This window comes from Paramisgurnus dabryanus, chromosome 3 (assembly GCF_030506205.2).
Source record: "Paramisgurnus dabryanus chromosome 3, PD_genome_1.1, whole genome shotgun sequence".
In the NCBI taxonomy this organism is placed as follows: domain Eukaryota; kingdom Metazoa; phylum Chordata; class Actinopteri; order Cypriniformes; family Cobitidae; genus Paramisgurnus; species Paramisgurnus dabryanus.
The window spans coordinates 45,512,548-45,533,721 of NC_133339.1; the positions used below are offsets into that span (position 1 = coordinate 45,512,548).

The following is a 21,174-nucleotide window of genomic DNA, read 5'->3' on the forward strand; positions in this document are numbered from 1 at the left end:
TGTGTTTAAATATACATAATAATTACACACAGTATCATTTCCAGCACTCATAAATATAGAAGAAATATGTAACAAATCAGACAAGATTACATGGCAAATAATGGATGGACAGGACTTCTTCAACAACAAAGAAAAATGTATTATTTTATTGTTTTTCCATGACACACTGTTGTAAACCCATACAGCTGTTACATATGTGGTGAAAGTCTTCAAGCAGATGGTTTTCATGCTATTCATAATAGCGATTAGCCTGTAAAGCTACCCTACTGAAAAAGACCAGCATAAGCTGGTAGCTGGTTTTAGCCGGGTTAAGGTGGTAGTAGCTGGTTCCAGCCTGAACATCTTAAAAAGTGACCAAAACACAGTAAGACCAGCTTGCTACACCAGCAAAACCAGCTATTACCAAGATGGGAGACCAGCTTAAACCAGCTCACAAGTTTTTTTCAGTAGGGGAGGCATAAAAGCATCCCAAACAATTATGCTGTAGGTCTTCTGGTGCTGTAAAATAGCTTTGTGTGAGCCATACCCTACTGAAATTCACACAAAACTTGATCTGAAACACAGTGTATACGTCATATTGGCACTTAGACAGTTTACATGCTTTTTTTAAAGATTGACTGTAGTGGTCATTATGAACTATAAGACCCATCTATATTCTATACTCTATATAAAAGCAACACAAAGAAAAACTAAATAATAAAATAAATAAACACGGGCGAGTACATTAGTTACTATTTCCTTAATTTATTCTTTGTAAACTACTACTTATTTTGTATTTGTGCACATTTGCCCTTTTTAATGTAGTTTGCATAACAGTTCGTACTACTATAGAGCGCATTAGCAGCAATAAACGCTACATAACAGTTATTGAGGTCTGTTCGGACCTTAAAAATAAAACGGGTAAAGTTCAGATTTGTGTGCAATATGTGCATAAGCCCTCACGATGAACCTGAGACACACAGCAGCCTGTCGCTAAACATACAGCATCCACAGGTGGAGGACGTCCAGAGGTTTTGATGATAGGACACAGAGACACTGTGATTTCTATCTATCTTTGATTTTCAAGTGCTTCCAGTCCATTTCGCTCTCACAGCGCTCGATCCGGCTGAAGAAACTCTTGATTAACTTTATTGCTTCTAACTTCACTGTGGGGTGAAACAAGAAATGCATGAAAAACCAAATCCACATATGATTAATTTATGATGTTAGATTATTACCAGGCTAAGAATAGTCTCACCTTGGACTCGATTTACAGTTTTTTTCTCAGTGAGGAGATGGGAGAGGAATCGGGCGAAAGATTTGAACAAGTCCTGGGGAAAATGAGGTAAAAATTTAACTTTTAGTGTTATTGTGTGCTTTTGCATTGGGCCCAATATGTACATCCTGCACTAATGTAGAATGAATGCCCCTTTCTTAGTCGATATATGTATAATTCTGTGTGAATACAAACACGTCATATAATTTGGGTTTCTGGAATCGCTCCCGTAAAGGGGACATAGTAACATTGCCGTAACATTTACGGACCGCGTCCTGTGTGAACAAAAGGCAGGAACAATCCCGTAAGGGGTGTGTTGTAATGAGGACGCACATGTAGTTACAAAAAGAAGTTAAAGGGACATTCCACTTTTTTGAAAATATGCTCATTTTCCAGCTCCCCAAGAGTTAAAGGTGCAGTGTGTAAATTTTAGCGGCATCTAGTGGTGAGGTTGTGAATTGCAACCAATGGCTCAGTTCACTGTTCTTCCCTCACTTTTAAAACACATAGAGAAGCTACAGTAGCCATCACCAAATAAATGACATAGACGGAGACAACATAGTTTAAAAAAAAGTTTGTCCGTTAAGGGCTTTTGTTAGAAACATGGCGGCACAAAATGGCGTCTTCCATGTAAGGGGACCCTCTGTGTATGTATATAAAACGTCTCATTCTAAGGTAATAAAAACATAACGGTTCATTATGAAAGGGTCTTTATACACCCCTGATGATACAGTTTTGTATATTATTTTGCATTTCTGTCAAGAGATCCTTTAAAAAATTACACACTGCACCTTTAAACATTTGATTCTTAACGTTTTGGAATCTTATTCAGTTAATCTCCGGGTCTGGCGCTAGCACTTTTAGCATAGCTTAGCACAATCCATTGAATCTGATTAGACCATTAGCATTGCGCTAAAAAAATAACCAAAGAGTTTCGATATTTTTCCTGTTAACGTCCATCAGCTGCTTGGGGTGACAGGGAGACGTCATTGTCACTGCTCCGCCACCAGGAGTCACACCATTGTCAGATTTTTTTTCATATTTGCTAACCTAACTATGCCTGATTTATATCATTCATTATTTACATTCAGCTTTTTCTTTATTCTTCTATCAGAACATGGTTTCAACCTATTTTTTAAGGCAGTGCTTCCGAATCCTGGTCCTCGAAGCCCCCCTCCCAGAAAGTTTTAGATGTCTCCTTATCTAACACACCTGATTTAAGTCATCAGCTTGTTAGGGAGACATGTTAACCATTTTTGAAGGAGGTTGATAAGTTGAATCAGGTGTTTTAAATAAGAAGACATCTAAAACTTTCTGTCAGTGAGGGCTCGAGGACCAGGATTGGGAAGCACTGTTTTGAGGCAAAACTTCACCTTATTGGCAAATTTTCCCTTTTTGTAGAAAGGATCCAGACATTTAACCACGACATCAGCAGCTTCCTTCAGTGTCACAGCATGTTCTTGAATCTCAGCAGCGTCTCCATTCATGGTTTTCTCCTGCACCACAGGGTCAAAGGTCACTCTCCTTATTTCCTTTAGCATGCGGCTGCATTTAACAGGAGGCGACTGGGACCTGTCTTCATATATCTGATGCAAAGAAATAATAAAATAATCATTATCATGCATCATTTACCATACACCAAAATATAATTTTGTGTTTATAACCACTCTAGGATTGTTTGCGTTAGGACAGGGGTGTCCAATCCTGCTCCTGGAGGGCCGAGAGTTTTATTCCAACCCTAATCAAACACACCTGATCCAGTTAATTAAGGTCTTAATCACGGCAGACTAGATACTTTGGAGGCAGATATGTTGAGGGAATTTTTAGCTAAACTCTGCAGGACACCGGCCCTCCAGGACCGACTTTGGACACCCCTGCTTTAGGATAAGAGTAATATGGATGTTACTTGTTTTGGCTGAATTTCCTGGGTCCCCGATTTGTTGTTCTCTCTGTACAAACACAACACAAAACGTAATAAAAAAATCTAAATTCACTTCTTCCATAAGGAATAAACATCAAACTGCTTTGAGAAAGTATCTTCCTCCATCCTACCCCTCAATCCCTGGATCAGTGGAGACCTCAGGGTCCAAGTCCATCTCTTCTCGTTTGACCGTCGGTTCTAGAGGAGGACTTGCGTTCATAGCAGGGTTCTCCAAAGGACCACCGCTCCCTGAAACATCTGTTGAATTGCTCTTCAATGTTATAAAGTCAGAAGATGAATGATCCTGAGATCCTGAGCTTTCCTCCCTGAGCTCTGATGGTGACACATTTCCTCCTTTTATCTGGATGGTGTCTACTTGCTTTTTTCCAAAATACTGTGATATACAGCGGGTGTCTTTGGCTGCTTCTGCTAGTTTCTGCTGTTTCTTAGTGAGTTTTTTATTTGGGCTGCTCAGGGAGGAAGTTGTGCTGCTTTTGGCTTTGACAGGAGATGAAGTGCTGCTTTTAATCTTTGGTTTTCCTCCCGTTTCCTGCTCCTCCTCCTCCTCACAGTTGGGGTCTGTAGACGTGTTTGTAGCAAGAGTTTCTTTCAGAAGATCTGCAGCCGTCTGAAACAAGCTGGACGAACCACGAAAACCTGCACCTACTCGCTTTCTCTTTAGCTAGAAAACAAAAACAGAAAAAAAGGTCTGGTGTTAATGTTCAAAATGTTATTGTTATATCACAAAAACTTGTTCACTTCTGAAAAAAACGTTATTTTTTAGGCTAATAAAACACCAAGACTACATGGGTGGAAAATAATAAAAAAATACTATTATGATTCTCATAAGTGCAACAAAAGCCCAAATAATAAAATCATGTCATGTTATGAGATAAAATGGATGTTTTTGTGAAACATGAATAAGCTTTTATTTTGTATTTATTCTTAAAGACAGATTGTAATTGGCTCACGGAGTAAATCTGAGAGGCTGAAGTGAAGCCGTGCAGATCAGGTTGAGGTTGAGATGAGGAAGAGGAGGGTCCGGCCTCTTCATCAGTCTCTGTCCGTCTGTCTTCAGAAACGTCTGACGCCACAGCTTTCTTCATCTCTGACACCTGCAATGTTATATTTGAATGACTGTGATGGTCACACCAAAGACCAGGTCAACATGTGGTGATGATGATGATGAAGGTCTGATCAACACTCACTCTCTTGAGAACCGCAGCTTTGTACAAGTTGGCTGATTTACAGGTTTTGAAGATCTCGTACTCTATTTGCACGGCCTGATCGAGTGTGTCAAAGCTACAGGAGAGAGAAAACAACATGAACGCAAGAGGAGAAGCCAAATACTTTACAACAGATCATGTCCATTTATTTATTTCCTCAGTGTGTCGTGTTTAATGTAAAATCAGCCAGTTATAAACCACAACCGACCTGACATACAGATCACTGACGTAGTTAAGTTTTGTAATAATTCCCAGACTACTCTTTATTTATTATTCCCACAATTTTGATATATTACAATAGTTGGCACCCTCCCAAACAAGAAAAAGTCAGAATATCCCAACATCCTCCACTTAAACATTGAACAAAAACAGTACAATTTAAGGAGACATTTCACAAGACTTTTTAAGATAAATAAAATAAATCTTTGGTGTCCCCAAAGTACATATGTAAAGTTTTAGCTCAAAATACCATATAGATCATTTATTATAACATGTTAAAATCGCCACTTTGTAGGTGTGAGCAAAATGTGCCATTGTGGGTGTGTCATTTAACATGCAAATGAGCTAATGACGAAACAAACACTGATCATCATAACGGTGGTCGGCAGTGCCATGTTTGTACAGTATAGTGCAGATTAATGGCTGGTATTATTATATTAAGATCCTCTTCTGACATCACAAGGGGAGCCAAATTCTAATTACCTATTTTTTCACATGCATGCAGAGAATGATTTACCAAAACTAAGTTACTTGGTTGTTCTTTTCACATTTTCTAGGTTGACAGAAGCACTGGGGACCCAATTATAGCACTTAAACATAAAAAAATTCAGATTTTTTTCAAGATGTCCCCTTTAAGCTAGCTCTTAAACTGTAATAAGACATTTATGGTTAGGGCTGGGAGATATGTTAAATATTTATTATAAATTTGCAGTATTACTGATGATATTTAATTATGCTAGACTATAAAAAAAACGCTGATTTATGTTTTTGATACATTTATGCATAATGCTTTCTTTCATCCATGTAGAAACATGCACTTGAACAACAAGTACCTATTGCATAAAATGATGGTTCATTTGTTCCCAACCAAACATCCCAGGGCTAAACCCAAGCATTACCTATTTGTGTTCTCTAGTGCCCTCTTGTGGTTGATCAGACACTCCTGCAGAAGAGACAGGCAGTGCTCTCTGCTCTAAAACACACATACAATAATTAAACTATAGCTTTTTATCACATACAGATTACACTGAATTTCTAAATATGTCTACCAAGATTTTTAAAACGCTTCTGCAGATGTGATTGCAATGCACATGTGTGTCCATAGGGGGCAGCACTGTCCATCTTTTACAGTCTGAAGATGCTGGAAATCTAAATATGGGTTGAATTAACTTTTGCTCCTGTTTTATTCGTTTACAACTGGTATGAAGCTGAAAGCTGTACAGAAGTTGCAGTCTATATCCTAATAAAGTGCAAAACCAAATTAAATATACATTAAGATTGTATCAATATTTTACAATTGAAATGTTACAGCTGGACTAATCTAGATATGCTTTATATACAGTATGTTAAATGCACAATATGCCCTTCTTGCTGCTTAAAGGTTGCAAATCAACACGATGGGCGTAGCTTTGACGACACTGTGAAGGAGGAAATGATGTTACCTTCACTGTGAGTCTGGGGATCTTCTGACTACTGGCGTCCTTTAACGGACAGTCCGCATCTGACAAGACATGATCAATGACACGTTTAACACTGACATGCTGTTTGTCACACAAAAAACAACAGAATGAATGCATGCAATTCACCTGGTGGAACAAATGTCTCTCTTCCCACATCTGAACCCTGAAAATAACAAAACAAAAGAAACGCCAACCCATCAGACACCAGAGACATCACCATTTCTTCAAAACATAAGATTTGTTTTCATATTGATAAAGTATGATAGGGTGATCTGGTTGGTTGTAACTTGGCCCAAAGCCAGAAAAATCAACCCTAAAATCTCTATGATGCAGAAATGGATTGGATAAAAAGCGTCTGTTCCCTCTCAAGAGAATACTTACACATCTCAAATGTTTTGTTTTTTACTTTATTTGCCAAATATTTTGTAAATTAACCTCAATATTTAAGTATTACAATTGTGGAAAGGATGCAGTACAACAGCAGCAGATAAAAAGAAATTACATTTAGCCTTTCCGATTTCTACAGACTGTGTTGCTTATCTTTTGACTTGTGAGTATGACATATATACTAACTGTATATCTCATTTACACTTATGCGTTCATTTCCTGAGAAACTTTATTGCATACTTCCTAAAAAACAATGTTGGTTATTTTCAACCTAGGGGGCAACAATATACCCATATTTGACCCAGTCATTGGTTAACACAACCCAACATATGTTTATCTGTAAACCAAAGTTTGAGTTTGTTGGGCAGGAAGCTCCTATTCCACCACATCCCAAAAATGCTCTATTGGGTTGAGATCTGGTGACTGTGAGGGCCATTTTAGTACAGTGAACTCATTGTCATGTTCAAGGAACCAATTTGAAATGATTCAAGCTTTTTGACATGGTGCATTATCCTGCTGGGAGTAAGCATCAGAGGATGGGTACATGGTGGTCATAAACAGATGGACATGGTCAGAAACAATGCTCAGGTAGGCCGTGGCATTTAAACGATGCCCAATTGGCACTAAGGGGCCTAAAGTGTGCCAAGAAAACATCCCCCACACCATTACACCACCACCACCAGCCTGCACAGTGGTAACAAGGCATGATGGATCCATGTTCTCATTCTGTTTACGCCAAATTCTGACTTTACCATCTGAATGTCTCAGAAGAAATCAAGACTCATCAGATCAGGCAACATTTTTCCAGTCTCCAACTGTCAAATTTTGGTGAGCTTGTGCAAATTGTAGCCTCTTTTTCCTATTTGTAGTGGAGATGAGTGGTACCCAGTGGAATGTTCTGCTGTTGTAGGCCATCCGCCTCAAGGTTGTGCGTGTTGTTGCTTCACAAATGCTTTGCTGCATACCTCAGTTGTAACGAGTGGTTATTTCAGTCAAAGTTGCTCTTCTATCAGTCGGCCCATTCTCCTCTGACCTCTAGCATCAACAAGGCATTTTCTCCGACAGGACTGCCACATACTGGATGTTTTTCCGTTTTTTACACAATTCTTTGTAAACCCTAGAAATGGTTGTGCGTGAAAATCCCAGTAACTGAGCAAATTGTGAAATATTCAGACCGGCCCATCTGGCACCAACAACCATGCCATGCTCAAAATTGCTTAAATCACCTTTCTTCCCCATTCTGACATTCAGTTCAGGAGATTGTCTTGACCAGGACCACACCCCTAAATTCATTGAAGCAACTGCCATGTGATTGGTTGATTGCATTAATGAGAAATTGAACAGGCGTTCCTAATAATCCTTTAGGTGAGTGTAGATCAGTGGTAAAATACACATTTGATCCCTTTTGGTAGATGGTAGAAATTATTTTTCTTGTTGTATGAATGAAATTCAAGTAATTTAAGACATATTCTTATTATAAAAATCCAAAACAATACTCCCCAAATACTTTATTACTGCTGAATGGTCCATAAGGGTCAACAGAATTTGTAACAATTTACAAAATAAAAATTACTCTTCCTGGGCCATAACACTTGATTTTAACCATTAAAATATATAAACATTACCATTTAAAAGTTGAAGACAAACTTAATCCTTTGTTTTAAGATGTAAGCATCAATAGCTCACAAGGAAACTGTATTAGGCAAGTAAACAGAGTCAAGTAATGCTTTCAGTACACCTCCAGTTTATCACCACACATACAGCTGGAAAACATCTGGAGAAAGAACCGAACGAATGGGTAAGCAACAGAGAGAGAAAGAGAGAGAGCGAGCGAGAGAGATAAAGTGTTAGAGAGAGAGTGAGAGAGAAATGTGCTGCCTCCCACTGTAAGGACGAGTCAGGGGAGTATTGTAGTCATTTCTTATAACTGTGACCGTTTAAATCCAAGGACATTATACTAAGATAATATTGCATGATGATTAATGGTTACATTTTTTGGTGACATTAAGCTTTGAAATGTTTAGTATTGAATGTATTGAAACATTGGCTGTATGAAAATGAGTGCATCTATATAATAATTTATGGGGAATAACAGAACAACACTGTGGTGTGTTGAAATGATGAGTTGTTCTTTACCAGTAACACAAGCTGCAAAAGTCTGGTTTCATTTTCAGTAATGGGTGAAGTAACAAATTAGCTGTTAAAGGAACAGTACTCAGATATAGTTTTCACTGATATTGGGTTAAAATGTGACGTGCACATATGCGTTTACCTTTCTCATGCTCATCTGCTTCTTGAAGAGATCTCCAAACTGTTTTCTTCTCCTCTCAGAATCCTCTTCAGCATCTTCACCCTCTTCCTCATCATATCTAACACACATAAACACTCTCAGTACTCACAGACTAACTGCTCAGACCCATATCGTTTCTTCAGCTGACCTCTCAAACCCATAACCCTTCCTGCCTCCCGCATAGAGTCCAGGATCAAATCCGAACGGACCACTGGGCTGGGTGCTCTGGGCCGGGCCGGTTCTGGTGGTGAGGGTTGCTGCTCTTGCAAGTTGAGCGCGGACGAGTTTGGGGTCCCGACAGAAGTCGCACGCGCCAGCGCAGTTGGGTTTCTGATCACCGAAAAACTGGGAGATGGTGGCGTGTCTGCATCTGAAAATGATGAATAATTAAAAATTTAAATGAATAGTTTAGCAAAATAAATTACAATCTGTCATTTGCTGAACATTGAATTTCATTTCAGTTTGTTACACAAAGCTATTGTACAATTAAAAAAGACGTTTAGCGGGTTCACACCAGACACAAATTAAGTTAATAAACCGCGCTATTTGCACGTAATTGGTCCCTTTTTTAACTTGGACACATTTTGACTTGGGAAGTTCGTGTCATTCGTGCGTGAAGTTTGTGTCATTCGTGCATGAAGTTCGAGGGAAAGTTGGTGTTATTCGCGAAGTTCACGTGAAGTTCGTGTCATCCGTAAAGTTTGCATCATTCCTGCATGAAGTTCATGTCATTCATGCGTGAAGTTCGCATCATCCATGAAGTTCATGTCATTCATGCAAGAAATTCGTGTGAAGTTTGTGTCATCCCTGAAGTCCGTATGATTCATGCGTGAAGTTTGCATGTAGTTTGTGTCATCCAGAAAGTTTGTGTAATTCATGCGTGAAGTTTGTGTCATTTATGCGTGAAGTTTGCGTCACCTGTGAAGTTCGTGTCATTCATGCGTGAAGTTTGCGTCACCTGTGAAGTTTGTGTCATTCATGCGTGAAGTTTGCGTCACCTGTGAAGTTTGTGTCATTCATGCGCAAAGTTTGCGTCACCTGTGAAGTTTGTGTCATGCATGCTTGAAGTTCGTGTCATTCATGCGTAAAGTTTGTGTCATACGTGAAGTTTGCGCCATTCATGTGTGAAGTTCGCATGAAGTTTGTGTCATTCATGCGTGAAGTTTGCGTCACCTGTCAAGTTCGTGTCATTCATGCGTGAAGTTCGTGTCATTCATGCGTGAGGTTCGTGTCATTCATGCGTGAGGTTCGTGTCATTCATGCGTGAGGTTTGCGTCACCCGTGAAGTTCGTGTCATTCATGCGTGAAGTTTGCGTCACCCGTGAAGTTCGTGTCATTCATGCGTGAAGTTTGTGTCATCCGTGAAGTTTGCGTCATTCATGCGTGAAGTTCGCATGAAGTTTGTGTCATCCGGGAAGGTTGTGTCATTCATGCGTGAAGTCCGTGTTATTAATGCGCGAAGTTTGTGTCATCCGTGAAGTTTGCGTCATTCATGCGTGAAGTTCACATGAAGTTTGTGTCATCCGGGAAGTCTGTGTCATTCATGCGTGAAGTTCGTGTTATTAATGCGCGAAGTTTGTGGCATCCGTGAAGTTTGCGTCATTCATGCGTGAAGTTCACGTGAAGTTCGTGTCATTCATGCGTGAAGTTTGCGTCACCTGTCAAGTTCGTGTCATTCATGCGTGAAGTTTGTGTCATCCGTGAAGATTGTGTCATTCATGCGTGAAGTTTGTGTCATCCGTGAAGTTTGCGTCATTCATGCCTGAAGTTCGCATGAAGTTTGTGTCATCGGGGAAGGTTGTGTCATTCATGCGTGAAGTTCGTGTTATTAATGCTCAAAGTTTGTGTCATCCGTGAAGTTTGCGTCATTCATGCGTGAAGTTCGCATGAAGTTTGTGTCATCCTTGAAGTTTGCGTCATTCATCCGTGAACTTCGCATCATCCATGAAGTTCATGTCATTCATGCGAGAAATTCGTGTGAAGTTCGTGTCATCCCTGAAGTTCGCGTGATTCCTGCGTGAAGTTTGCATGAAGTTTGTGACATCTGTGAAGTTCGCGTCATTCATGCATGAAGTTTTTCTCATCCATGAAGTTTGTATCATTCATGCGTGAAGTTCGCGTAAAGTTCCTGTCATCCCTGAAGTTCGCGTGATTCATGCGTGAAGTTCCTGCCTACCGCCCGTGAAAATTCAGACGCAAATACGCTCAATTTGCCGGATTTAGCTACAGTAGCTTGTAGTCTCAATATGTATATGTTTTTTACTTACAAGATTGACCTCCTTACTCACTTTATATTCCTGTTTCTATAAAAGTATGAAGATGTGTCGTATAAGCTCCTGATTGGTTAATGCGGTGCAAATATTCAGCAAAGTTTCAGAATTTTTAACTCAACGTCAAACACCCGCATTGTATTGACACTTAACATGTAAATCACTTTTGCTTAACACTTCTTTCCCGTCTGGTGTGAACGATTTTTGCATAAAAAGACTCACAATCATCTTGTATATGTGTTTCATGATAAAAACGACAGATTTGGGAAAACAGCGGCAGAATATTTATTGGAACTGTTCATTATAATGAAAAACAGAAAAGGACTACAGGCATGTGCTTACGAAACAAGAGAAAATCAAACCCAGATACTGTACGTATGTGTCTCACTCGACACATTTCTGGGTTTCAGGTTTCATCTGTGAGTCTGAAATAGCTGAGACCGAGAAAGATTTACCCCCAAACAGAATATGTTTACATGGTCTCATACACAAAGACTCTCTGTATGCCAACAACAGTGCTGTCCATAACCAGACCTTTACTACAACATCAACTGAAACCATATGGGACTTCCTGACAAACAACGGCAGAGAAATGCTGAGAAGACAAAACAGCTGGTAAAACTTTATGGTTACACTGGTGTGAATGTTTCCTTAACTGTCTTGACAACTTTGAGCAAATGTATGAATAAATACAGTTAAAGGGTGTATGAATATATACATAAATGAATAAACACAAACCCCAGCAAGGTCATATTTTACCACACAGAGTTATATAGATACACAACTATGAAACAATATGAAATGTCAATACTCTGTAGACTCTTTAAAGACGGTTTCATTGGACAGCCGCACATGTTGTAGCGGTTACGCATCTGGACAGAACTTAACTTATGGTCTCTGTTTGTTTAATGGTCTGACTAGTGGCTAAACTTTACAGTTACTAATACAAACCAGAAGACTACAAGACTTTTTGACGAAGTAAGAAAAAACAGTTTCCACGGTGATTAGAGGGGAGGAGAAAAGACCGTGCCAAACCCAGACAAAGGGAGGGGTGCAGCAGGGAGGTAAACACAGAACGAGAGGTCCCGACTGACAAGACTGTGAGGTTCTGGAGAAGCTCCAAAGCTCATTCCAAAATACTCGTTACACAGGAAAACTGAAAACTTAGCAAAACAAACTGAGAGCAACACACAACATGACTGTACAGCTCTTCGAAACTTTAACAACAACTGCATGACAGGAGAAAACTCTGCACAGACGCAAGTTCTTGGATGCAAGTTCATGTGAGGAGCGTTACAGGACACCCTATAAACTACTGGAAGACAGGTAAACTCAAATATCTCTACATGTGTGTGTGTTTTAATGATTGTGTGTGACTTATATTAAGTAAATAGTTAAACTGTACTTGTAGTTTGTGTTTGTAACATTCTCAGTGGGCTTAAAATGTATCCCCTACTGAAAATAAGCTGGCAAGTTGGTTTTTGCTGGACTTCCAGCTTGGGTTTAGCTGTGTTTTGGTCACTTTTTATCTGGACTTAACTTGACCAGCTTTGCCAGGCTGGGAGGACCAGCTTAAACCAGCTACCGTCACCTAAACCAGCTAAAACCAGCTACCAGCTTGTGCTTAATTTTTCAATAGGGTCGAGCCACATTTAAAAAGTATGAATTTCAATGCATTAAATAAAATATGAGTTATTTTCAACCCAGCAGCGTTGGGTCAAAACAGGATAAACCAAACCTGTTTGGTTGTAATTTAACTTATGCTAAGTTGTTTTAATTTATATTTGACCCATTGTTGGGTCAAATATAAATTTATTTAAGGTTAATTTAACCCAACGTCTGGTTTTGTCCCTCTTTGAGCCTTTTAAAAAGCAATCCAGCATTTTTTTATACAATGGTTAGGGTTGATAAACATTTGAAATCAATGATGTATTTATAACTATTTTGCTGAAGATATACGTTTCGAGGAAAGTTGTGGAAACGGCAAACTTCTTTTTTATTATACGATTTTTTAACATTTGTCATTAGATTTGTTTTACAATCAGTCTTAACGAGTGTTAAGATGATTTGTAGTGTCTTTATAAAGCTTCGTTTGTACTCGCGCTTTGGTCCGCAACGCAAGCCTCCACAGATCGCGCGCGCACGCGCGTCTCAATAAACGGACGAGGCGTTTATAGTCGCTGTTGCACTTTTTTTTTTAAATGCCAGGGGGCGAGGCGAGCAATCAAATTAAAAAACAAACACAAAGAAGAGAATAGAAGTTGTCGTCCGCTAGAACAACCCTGGTGCTTGTAACATCAGAGCTTGATATAAATATGAGAACATGAATAAAACAACAATCTCTTAAATATGTCTTTATTAAACATTATCATTTCATTAACGTTTTTACAAAACAAACACCACAGACCATCTTGGTTTGTATTTTTATTCCTCGTCCAGTGGTTCATTCAATACAAATATAAGTCAAACATTCAGAATCATGTAAAATTATTTGTGTTTTAAACGGCAAAGTTTCCATACTTTACTTCCAGAGTGTCAGATAAATATATACATTGCTTTGCTTGGATTGATCAAAGAGATACGTCACAGGCTTGCCTGCTCGGACAGAGTCGCCTCGAGTTCGGCCATTTTCTGATGCGGAGCCACGCGCGCAGTTTACAAAAAATGCCGTGCACACCTCCACGTGAAATGGGGTATCGCGCAGACGTGCACCCCAACGCGCACGGCCGCCCACTCCGCGTTGACGTCATTTTTGCCACGCACACCAACGCGCCAGTGTGGACGCAGCGAGTATAAACATAGCTTTAGTGACTGTTTCAAATTAATACTCGGTTGTATCACGACTTATAAACTTAATGTTATCGTAGTAAATTAAATGTGATGAATTGTACATGTACTAAAAAAACACTTTAAAAAAGTGACGCTAGGATCCTTTTCTTGCTTTACTGTTTGATCAGTTAAAACAGTCATAAAATGTTTTGCTTGGAAACCTCACTTGTGTGACTTTCATAAAAAAATCCCCTAAAAATTTGGGGGCAGGTTGCAATGTAAAGGTGAATAGAATCATAGCGTTCAATACGACTATATCGCAACGTCATTATGATCTCATATGTCATCTATAACCTGTGGTGCTTAATCTAACAGGACTCACCAGAGGACAGCCTTAAAACATTTTATAAATCTCTAACTTGAGGATTTTCAAAGAAACAGTAAAGGGCGAGGAGCGAGTCTTTTATCACCAGAGTTAATTTTGTAGCTTTACATTACACCCAAAGTCGTCCCTTCTATAGAAACACCACAGTAGATGTTTAAAGATAAGTAACTAACAAGTTTTTTTCTAACTGGAACCACATATCTCGCACAGGAAACTCTCTATATGGCGTGGCATTCTGGATTGAGCAATCACTGAAAGCCCTTAAACTTATGATACAAACAGAACATATTGTCTAGATTATTTTTGTTCTTATATTTGGACTTGTTATGCAATTTATTTATAATGTTAGGATCTTTGTATGATGCAAATCTAAAAAAAAAAACTGGCCAGCATGCCTGATTCAAAGTGTTGGCCAAATGAAATGTTTGGAAGGCTAATTTTACCCGAAACTTGTAAAAGTATTACTGAATACTGAATAGTATTATAGTTATCAACTTTACATCACAGCTGTGCTTGCTTATGTTTTATGTCTCTTGTAACAATCCGCAAATATTTTCTGTTCATGTATGCTGCAAAAAAATGACTTTCTTACTTAGTATTTTTGTCTTGTTTTCAGTAGAAATATCTAAAAATTCTTAAATCAAGATGTATTTTCATGATGAGCAAAACGACCCAAGAAAATAAGTCTAGTTTTTAGACCAAAAATATCCAAATGTAAGTGATTTTGTGCATAAAACAAGCAAAAAAATCTGCCAATGGTTTTTTTTTTGCTTGATAAAGCATCTTAATTTAAAGAAATACTCCATTTTCTTAATAGAAAAATCAAGATCATTTACTCACCACCATGTCATCCAAAATGTTGATGTCTTTCTTTGTTCAGTCCAGAAGAAATTATGTTTTTTGAGGAAAACATTCCAGGATTTTTCTCATTTTAATGGACTTTAATAGATACCAACACTTAACACTTAACTCAACACGTAACAGTTTTTTTCAACGGAGTTGAAAAACAAACGAGGCATAAGGGTCTTATCTAGCGAAACGAATGTCATTTTTGACAAAAAAAAAACACTTTTAAACCACAACTTTTCGTCTAGGTCCGGTCCAGCGCGACCTAACGTAAATGCATAGTGACGTAGGGAGGTCACGTGTTACATATATAAAACGCAAATTTGAGGACCATTGTAAACAATAAACTGACACAAAGACATTAATTAGTATCAGTTGACATACAACAACGTCAGAACGGTCCTCTTTCAACACACTTGTAAACATTGGGGCGGAGTTTCGCGTTCGTCCTCTGTGACCTCTTGACGTCATGACGTATTGCGTGAGGTCACGCTGACGGTTTCAGGACGAGATCTAGACGAAAAGTTGTGGTTTAAAAGTGCATATTTTTTATTTTTATTGTCAAAAATGACAATCGTTTCGCTAGATAAGACCCTTATGCCTCGTTTGGGATTGTTTCGAGTCCTTTGAAACTCTGTTGAAAAAAACTGTTATGTGTTGAGTTAAGTATTAAGTGTTGGGCTCTATTAATGTCCATTAAAATGAGAAAAATCCTGCAATGTTTTCCTCAAAAAACATAATTTCTTCTGGACTGAACAAAGAAAGACATCAACATTTTGGATGACATGGTGGTGAGTAAATTATCTGGATTTTTCTTTTAAGAATATGGAATATTCCTTTAAGAATTTTTAGATATTTTTACTGAAAACAAGACAAAAATACTAAGAATTTTTTTCTTGAAAATAATTTTTTTGGCTTTCTTACTTAGTATTTTTCTCTTGTTTTCGGGACAAATATCTAACAATTCTTAAATCGAGATGCATTTAGAAGATGAGAAAAATTACTAGTATTTGGACAAAAAATATACAATTTAAGTGAATTTGTACTTAAAACAATCAAAAAATCTGCCAATGGGATAAGGAAAAAAATGTTGAAATGTTTACTTTTTATTCGTAAAAATTTAATTCAAGAAACATTTTCTTACCCCATTGTTTTAAGCACAAATTCAACTTCAAAAAAATTTTTTTTGTCCTAACACTAGACTTATTTTATTAGGTCATTTTGCGCATCAATCTTGATTTAAGAATTTTTAGATATTTGTACTGAAAACAAGACAAAAATACTAAGTAAGAAAGTCATTTTTTTGTAGTATAATAATTTGAAATATAAAAATCACAACTGTTAATGTCCTGACAGCATATCTTTCATTTATAGACCGTGTTTGTGTTATTGGCCGTGCTGCTGATCTACAGTCAGAATGAGCGCTTCAGATGAAATGATGAAAGTCCTTCAGCAAATCTGGAGCAAACTGCAGGCTTTTTCTCAAGACCACCCGCTCATGCAGGCGGCCTTTCTGATCATGGTGCTCTTCTTCTGTAAGCACAACCCTTCATTGTAACACCACGCTATCATTACATGCATGCACTGTGGCCACGTCTTGTGTAATTTTGTAGGAGGATGTATTTGAACGGGAGGCGGAGGTGCACAGATTAAAGGGTGCATGGATCCACATTTAGCTTGCTATTTCAGTGACAGTACGGCACTAGAACTGAAAAGGCTGACTTTGGCAGTTTTTTTGGATTCACTCACAAAACTTGATAGATTTATTCCAATGAGTTTATTGCAAAGCTTTACGGTAGGGATCGACCGATATGGATTTTTTTTTTGTGCCGATGCCGATACCGATTTTTTTCACTCGATTTAAATAATAAAAATAAAACGACCATGCCAAATGTTACACGTCTTAATTTAAAAAAGTAACATTTATTGAACTTAAAAAAACTATATTTAACAAATAGTAAAAACAAGTAAGGGTGCTGTGGAACCATGAACTGCATTCACCACAATTACGAGGAACTATCAGCAAAGGATATTGATTTATACCACTTTACTACTACAAATATATATATATATATAGAGAGAGAGAGAGAGATGAGAAATAAAAACCCGCTTTGTCCAGCTATGATCAGCTGTTAGGCCGAGCTTTCGATGTATTCATGGAAAGGTTGGTTGTTTTTAGTCACCTGACCTACAAACGCTTGCAGCTTCCAGCATTCAGTCTGTAAATAATGTTATGCCGATACATATAAAACTCGCAAAAATCGTCTATAGTCTAGTTGAAATTCATGCTGAGTGACACACGAAAAAGACATTTGTGCTCAATGACATGAAAAAAAGCAAAAAATCGTGTCCATGAACAAGAATAAATCAAATATTGTGTGACTATCCCACGACTGGCCTTGAAATTTTGGGTTGGAACTAGAGGTCTTTTTCTCAAGTCCAAAGAAATATACCCGACCAGAAATTACTCAAATTACATTTTGCCCCACATGCATGAATCTTTTTTTTTTAAAGTAAGAGCCAACCCAACACAAACCCGACGGCAATTTTTGGAACCCGACTGTAAACGTCACCGACATGTCTGTGGCCCAACAACCACCAGTCTGACAGAAAAAAACCTGGTGGCCTCACAACCAATTTGGCCCGCCGCTCCATTTATTTTCATTTGTTATCTGACGACGACGACACAACCCCTAAAATTTGCATTCAAAATTGATTGACAGATCTGGAAATAACCTACTGTCAGCCCCAAACGTCGCAAGCACTCTTTGCAAACAGATTAGGGGTTGGACAAGGACTCGATGCACACACGCGAGATAGTTCGGGTCTTTTCGGGTCCATTCGTCAAATACACATTCATTTTACATTTACCCGAGACAGCTAATACTATATCCGCCCCGTGTCCGAGGTATACGTGAAACTTTTAGACCCGAACCCGCTAGAGTCTTGTGTCAGACCTCGGGTTTTCAGATCTAAGTGGACCCATAAAGACCTCTACCATGAGCTAGCATGAATATTGACATTAACTAACATTAACAAGAATTAATACATTCTGAAAATCTATATTGTTCATTGTTTGTTCATGTTAGTTAATGCACTTACTAATGTTTACTAATACAACCTTATTGCAAAGTGTTACCAATGTAATAAATTGCGTTCCTGTAACTCAATTGGATTAGCAGTACAAAAGGTTCTGCGCTGCAAAAATTATTTAATAAAAAAATTCTTAGTATTTTTGTCTTGTTTTCAGTAAAAAGATCTAAAAATTCTTCAATTAAGATGCTTTTTCTTGAGGAGCAAAACGACCCTAGAAAATCTATTTTTTTTTACCTAAAATATCAAATTTAAGTGATTTTCTGAATAAAACAAGAAAATCTGCCAATGGGGTAAGAAAACAAAATCTTAAACACTTAATTCAAGAAAAATTCAAGAAAAATTAGCTTACCACATTGGCAGATTTGTTTCGCTTGTTTTATGCACAAAATCACTTAAAAGTGTTATTTTTGGTCTAAGAACTAGACTTATTTTCTTGGGTCGTTTTGCTCTCCAAGAAATAGCATCTTAATTACAAAAAATGACTTTCTTATTTAGCATTTTTGTCTTATTTTCAGTAAAAAATATCAAAAAATTCTTAATTTAAGATGTATTTTCTTGATGAGCAAAATGACCTAAGAAAATAAGTCTAGTTTTTAGACAAAAAAATATACAATTTAAGCGAATTTGTGGTTAAAACAAGCAAAAAACCTGCCAATAGAATAAGAAATTTTTTCTTGAATTAAGTGTTTTTGAAAAAGTAAACTTATTTCAAGAAAAAAATTCTTCTTTTTTGCTTGTTTTAAGCACTATAATTTACTTAAAGTTTATTCTATTTTTCTAAAAACTAGACTTATTTTCCTAGGTAAGAAAATCTAGCTTAGTTTTAGAATTTTAAGATATATTTACTGAAAACAAGATAAAAATACTAAGTAAGAAAGTCATTTTTTGCAGTGCATGGTATAGACATGAGACTAACTGCATGATTTCTTATTCCCGCAGTAACGTTCATAACTATGATGATGATCGGATGTCTTTATGGTCGCTGTGGCTGTTGTCAAGGAACCAGAAACCGAGTGTCCGTTATCTGATCGGCCCATTTTCAGTCAACGAAACATGAAGATCAAGACAAAGATGGGCAACAGAACACAGCGGGCCAAAATAAAGAACAAATTGATGAAATTCAATGTTTTTTATTGTGTGATATAGCACACATTACAGTGATAATAACCAGCCTATAAAGGTTGTGTACAGGACGAATACACGAAACAACGGTGATGATGGAATTCAGAAGAGATTTTCAAATGTGGACACCATCAACGACTTTCTTATGGATAGTACAAATGCTGGCTACACTTCAAGCCTTTCCCACGGTGTTGAATAACACAGCATGCTGCAAGTAAATCGCTATAAGAACAGTGCTAACGTCTGCCCCCTGGTGTTTGCTTACAATACTGCAGTCACTTTATAAGAAAGATTTAATCAAGGAAAGAGTTCAGTCTTGTTTTCATCTCATAGGGGCGGTTTCCCGGATAGGGCTTATCCTAGTCCCAGACTAAAATGCATGTTTGAGCTGCCTTCATTTAAAAACACCTTGACCTCTTCACATATATCAGTGCCATTGTTTTATCTCAGGATGCACAGCAGTGTTGTTTTTGTAAAGTTTGTTTGTAAAAAACTAAGGCCTAATCCCGGATTAAACTAAACCCAGTCCCTACATCTCATTTTCCAAAATATAGTTGAAATATAGCCTTGATAACAGTATTAAACAGTGAATCTATGCATGTAAGAGATGTGATATACACCAGGCAGTGTAGTGGAAATGAAATATTAATCAGGCCATTCTGTTTGTCTATTTGCATGGTAAAGTATAGGTTAAAAATAATTATACAAAAACTGATACTGGACAGACTATGTATAAGATCTATATTACAGTATTTAAAAGTAAACTTATTTGTTGCATATAAAGTGATGTAAGCAATATTAAGGTGTAGCTTGTGTGTGTGAACTCACCCTTCTTGTTCACAAAAAGCAACCATAGCATCAAAGTCCAGGATGGGAGCTTTATCCTGCTCTTTCTCGGATCCTCGTTTCTCCTGTAAAAACATTTTTTTAAATATTAACTTCATTAAAGAATAAAATACATGTATATTTCAAACTAAAGATGCGTTTACAACAAGAGTGGAGTACCATTGTAATTTAAAATAAAACGTTTACTTTATAAGCTTTTCCATTCATCTTAAATAAAATGTCCAAATCATGATCGTGATGTTCTGGTGTTGCATTTCTAACTGTACGCAAATTTCTTGGTACCTATATTACTTACACATGCTCAGATTTGCATACGGTATATAAGGGAAGCTGGGAACCTAAATCACACAATTATAATTTTTACTATTACAAAAAAGGTGTGGTATGGGCAGCAAAAACACGCTATTGACGCGTAGTTGGACGCTTGAATATTTGGGTTCACTCACTTCATTTGCGCGTGAAATTCTAGTCATTCGAGAAATTCACGCGGAAATTTGCTTCATGGGAGGGGCTTCTGCGACTCTGCGGAGACTCCGCCACTCCGCTCGCTTCCTGTAATCACGTCACTACTACAGCAAGGTCCTGATTGGTTAACGCGGAAATCCGCTGAAGTTCAGATTTTTCAACTTGCGCATTTCCCACGGCAACGCTCAATTCGTGTAGAACGTGAGGAACGCCCTGCGCCTTCCGCGCCGCAGGATAATAATCTGCTTGTAATCGCGTCTTTGCATTGCATTGACATGTAAATCACCCACGCTTGCTGCCTCTACCGCGGCTGGTGTAAACGCAGCATAACCGTGCGTTTACACCAGCCGCGGGAGAGGCGGCAAAAATGAGCTATTCGCGCATAGTTGGATGCTTGAACATTTGAGTTCACTTGCTACATTCTCGCGTGAAATTCTAGTAATTCGAGAAATTAATGCGGAAATTTGCGGGAGGGGCTTCTGCGACTCTTCAGATTTTTCAACTCGTGCGTTTCCCGTGGCAACGCTCAATTCGTACCGCGCTGCAGGATAATAATCCGCATTTAATCGCGTCTTTGCATAGACTTAACAAGTAAATCAGCCGCGCTTGCGGCCTCT

At 38.0% G+C, this 21,174-nt stretch overlaps 2 protein-coding genes across 4 annotated transcripts in view; one reads left to right on the forward strand and one right to left on the reverse strand.

Moving 5' to 3' along the window:
• Positions 1-151: 151 nt before the first annotated feature.
• recql5 (RecQ helicase-like 5) overlaps positions 152-21,174 on the reverse strand; it is a 28,345-nt gene continuing 7,322 nt past the window's right edge. For both annotated transcript variants that reach the window (XM_065263072.2, XM_065263071.2), the window contains 13 exons: positions 20,075-20,157; positions 8,907-9,128; positions 8,741-8,837; positions 6,208-6,244; positions 6,064-6,122; positions 5,521-5,594; positions 4,385-4,478; positions 4,148-4,291; positions 3,308-3,858; positions 3,162-3,204; positions 2,629-2,841; positions 1,238-1,310; positions 152-1,145 (listed from right to left, as the gene is read on the reverse strand). In XM_065263072.2, the coding sequence (XP_065119144.1) occupies positions 1,045-1,145; positions 1,238-1,310; positions 2,629-2,841; positions 3,162-3,204; positions 3,308-3,858; positions 4,148-4,291; positions 4,385-4,478; positions 5,521-5,594; positions 6,064-6,122; positions 6,208-6,244; positions 8,741-8,837; positions 8,907-9,128; positions 20,075-20,157 (1,791 nt within the window). In that variant the 3' untranslated portion in view covers positions 152-1,044. The remainder of the gene's footprint in view (positions 1,146-1,237; positions 1,311-2,628; positions 2,842-3,161; positions 3,205-3,307; positions 3,859-4,147; positions 4,292-4,384; positions 4,479-5,520; positions 5,595-6,063; positions 6,123-6,207; positions 6,245-8,740; positions 8,838-8,906; positions 9,129-20,074; positions 20,158-21,174) is intronic.
• Positions 11,456-20,324, forward strand: smim5 (small integral membrane protein 5). Of its 2 annotated transcripts, none has more exons than XM_065263074.2 (4): positions 11,456-11,643; positions 11,950-12,354; positions 16,403-16,563; positions 19,064-20,324. In XM_065263074.2, exons 3-4 carry the CDS (start codon positions 16,446-16,448, stop codon positions 19,150-19,152), a joined length of 207 nt encoding a protein of 68 aa, XP_065119146.1. In that variant the 5' UTR covers positions 11,456-11,643; positions 11,950-12,354; positions 16,403-16,445; the 3' UTR covers positions 19,153-20,324. The 2 variants fall into 2 exon arrangements, with proteins under 2 accessions (XP_065119146.1, XP_065119147.1); XM_065263075.2 differs by having other exon boundaries at positions 11,966-12,354.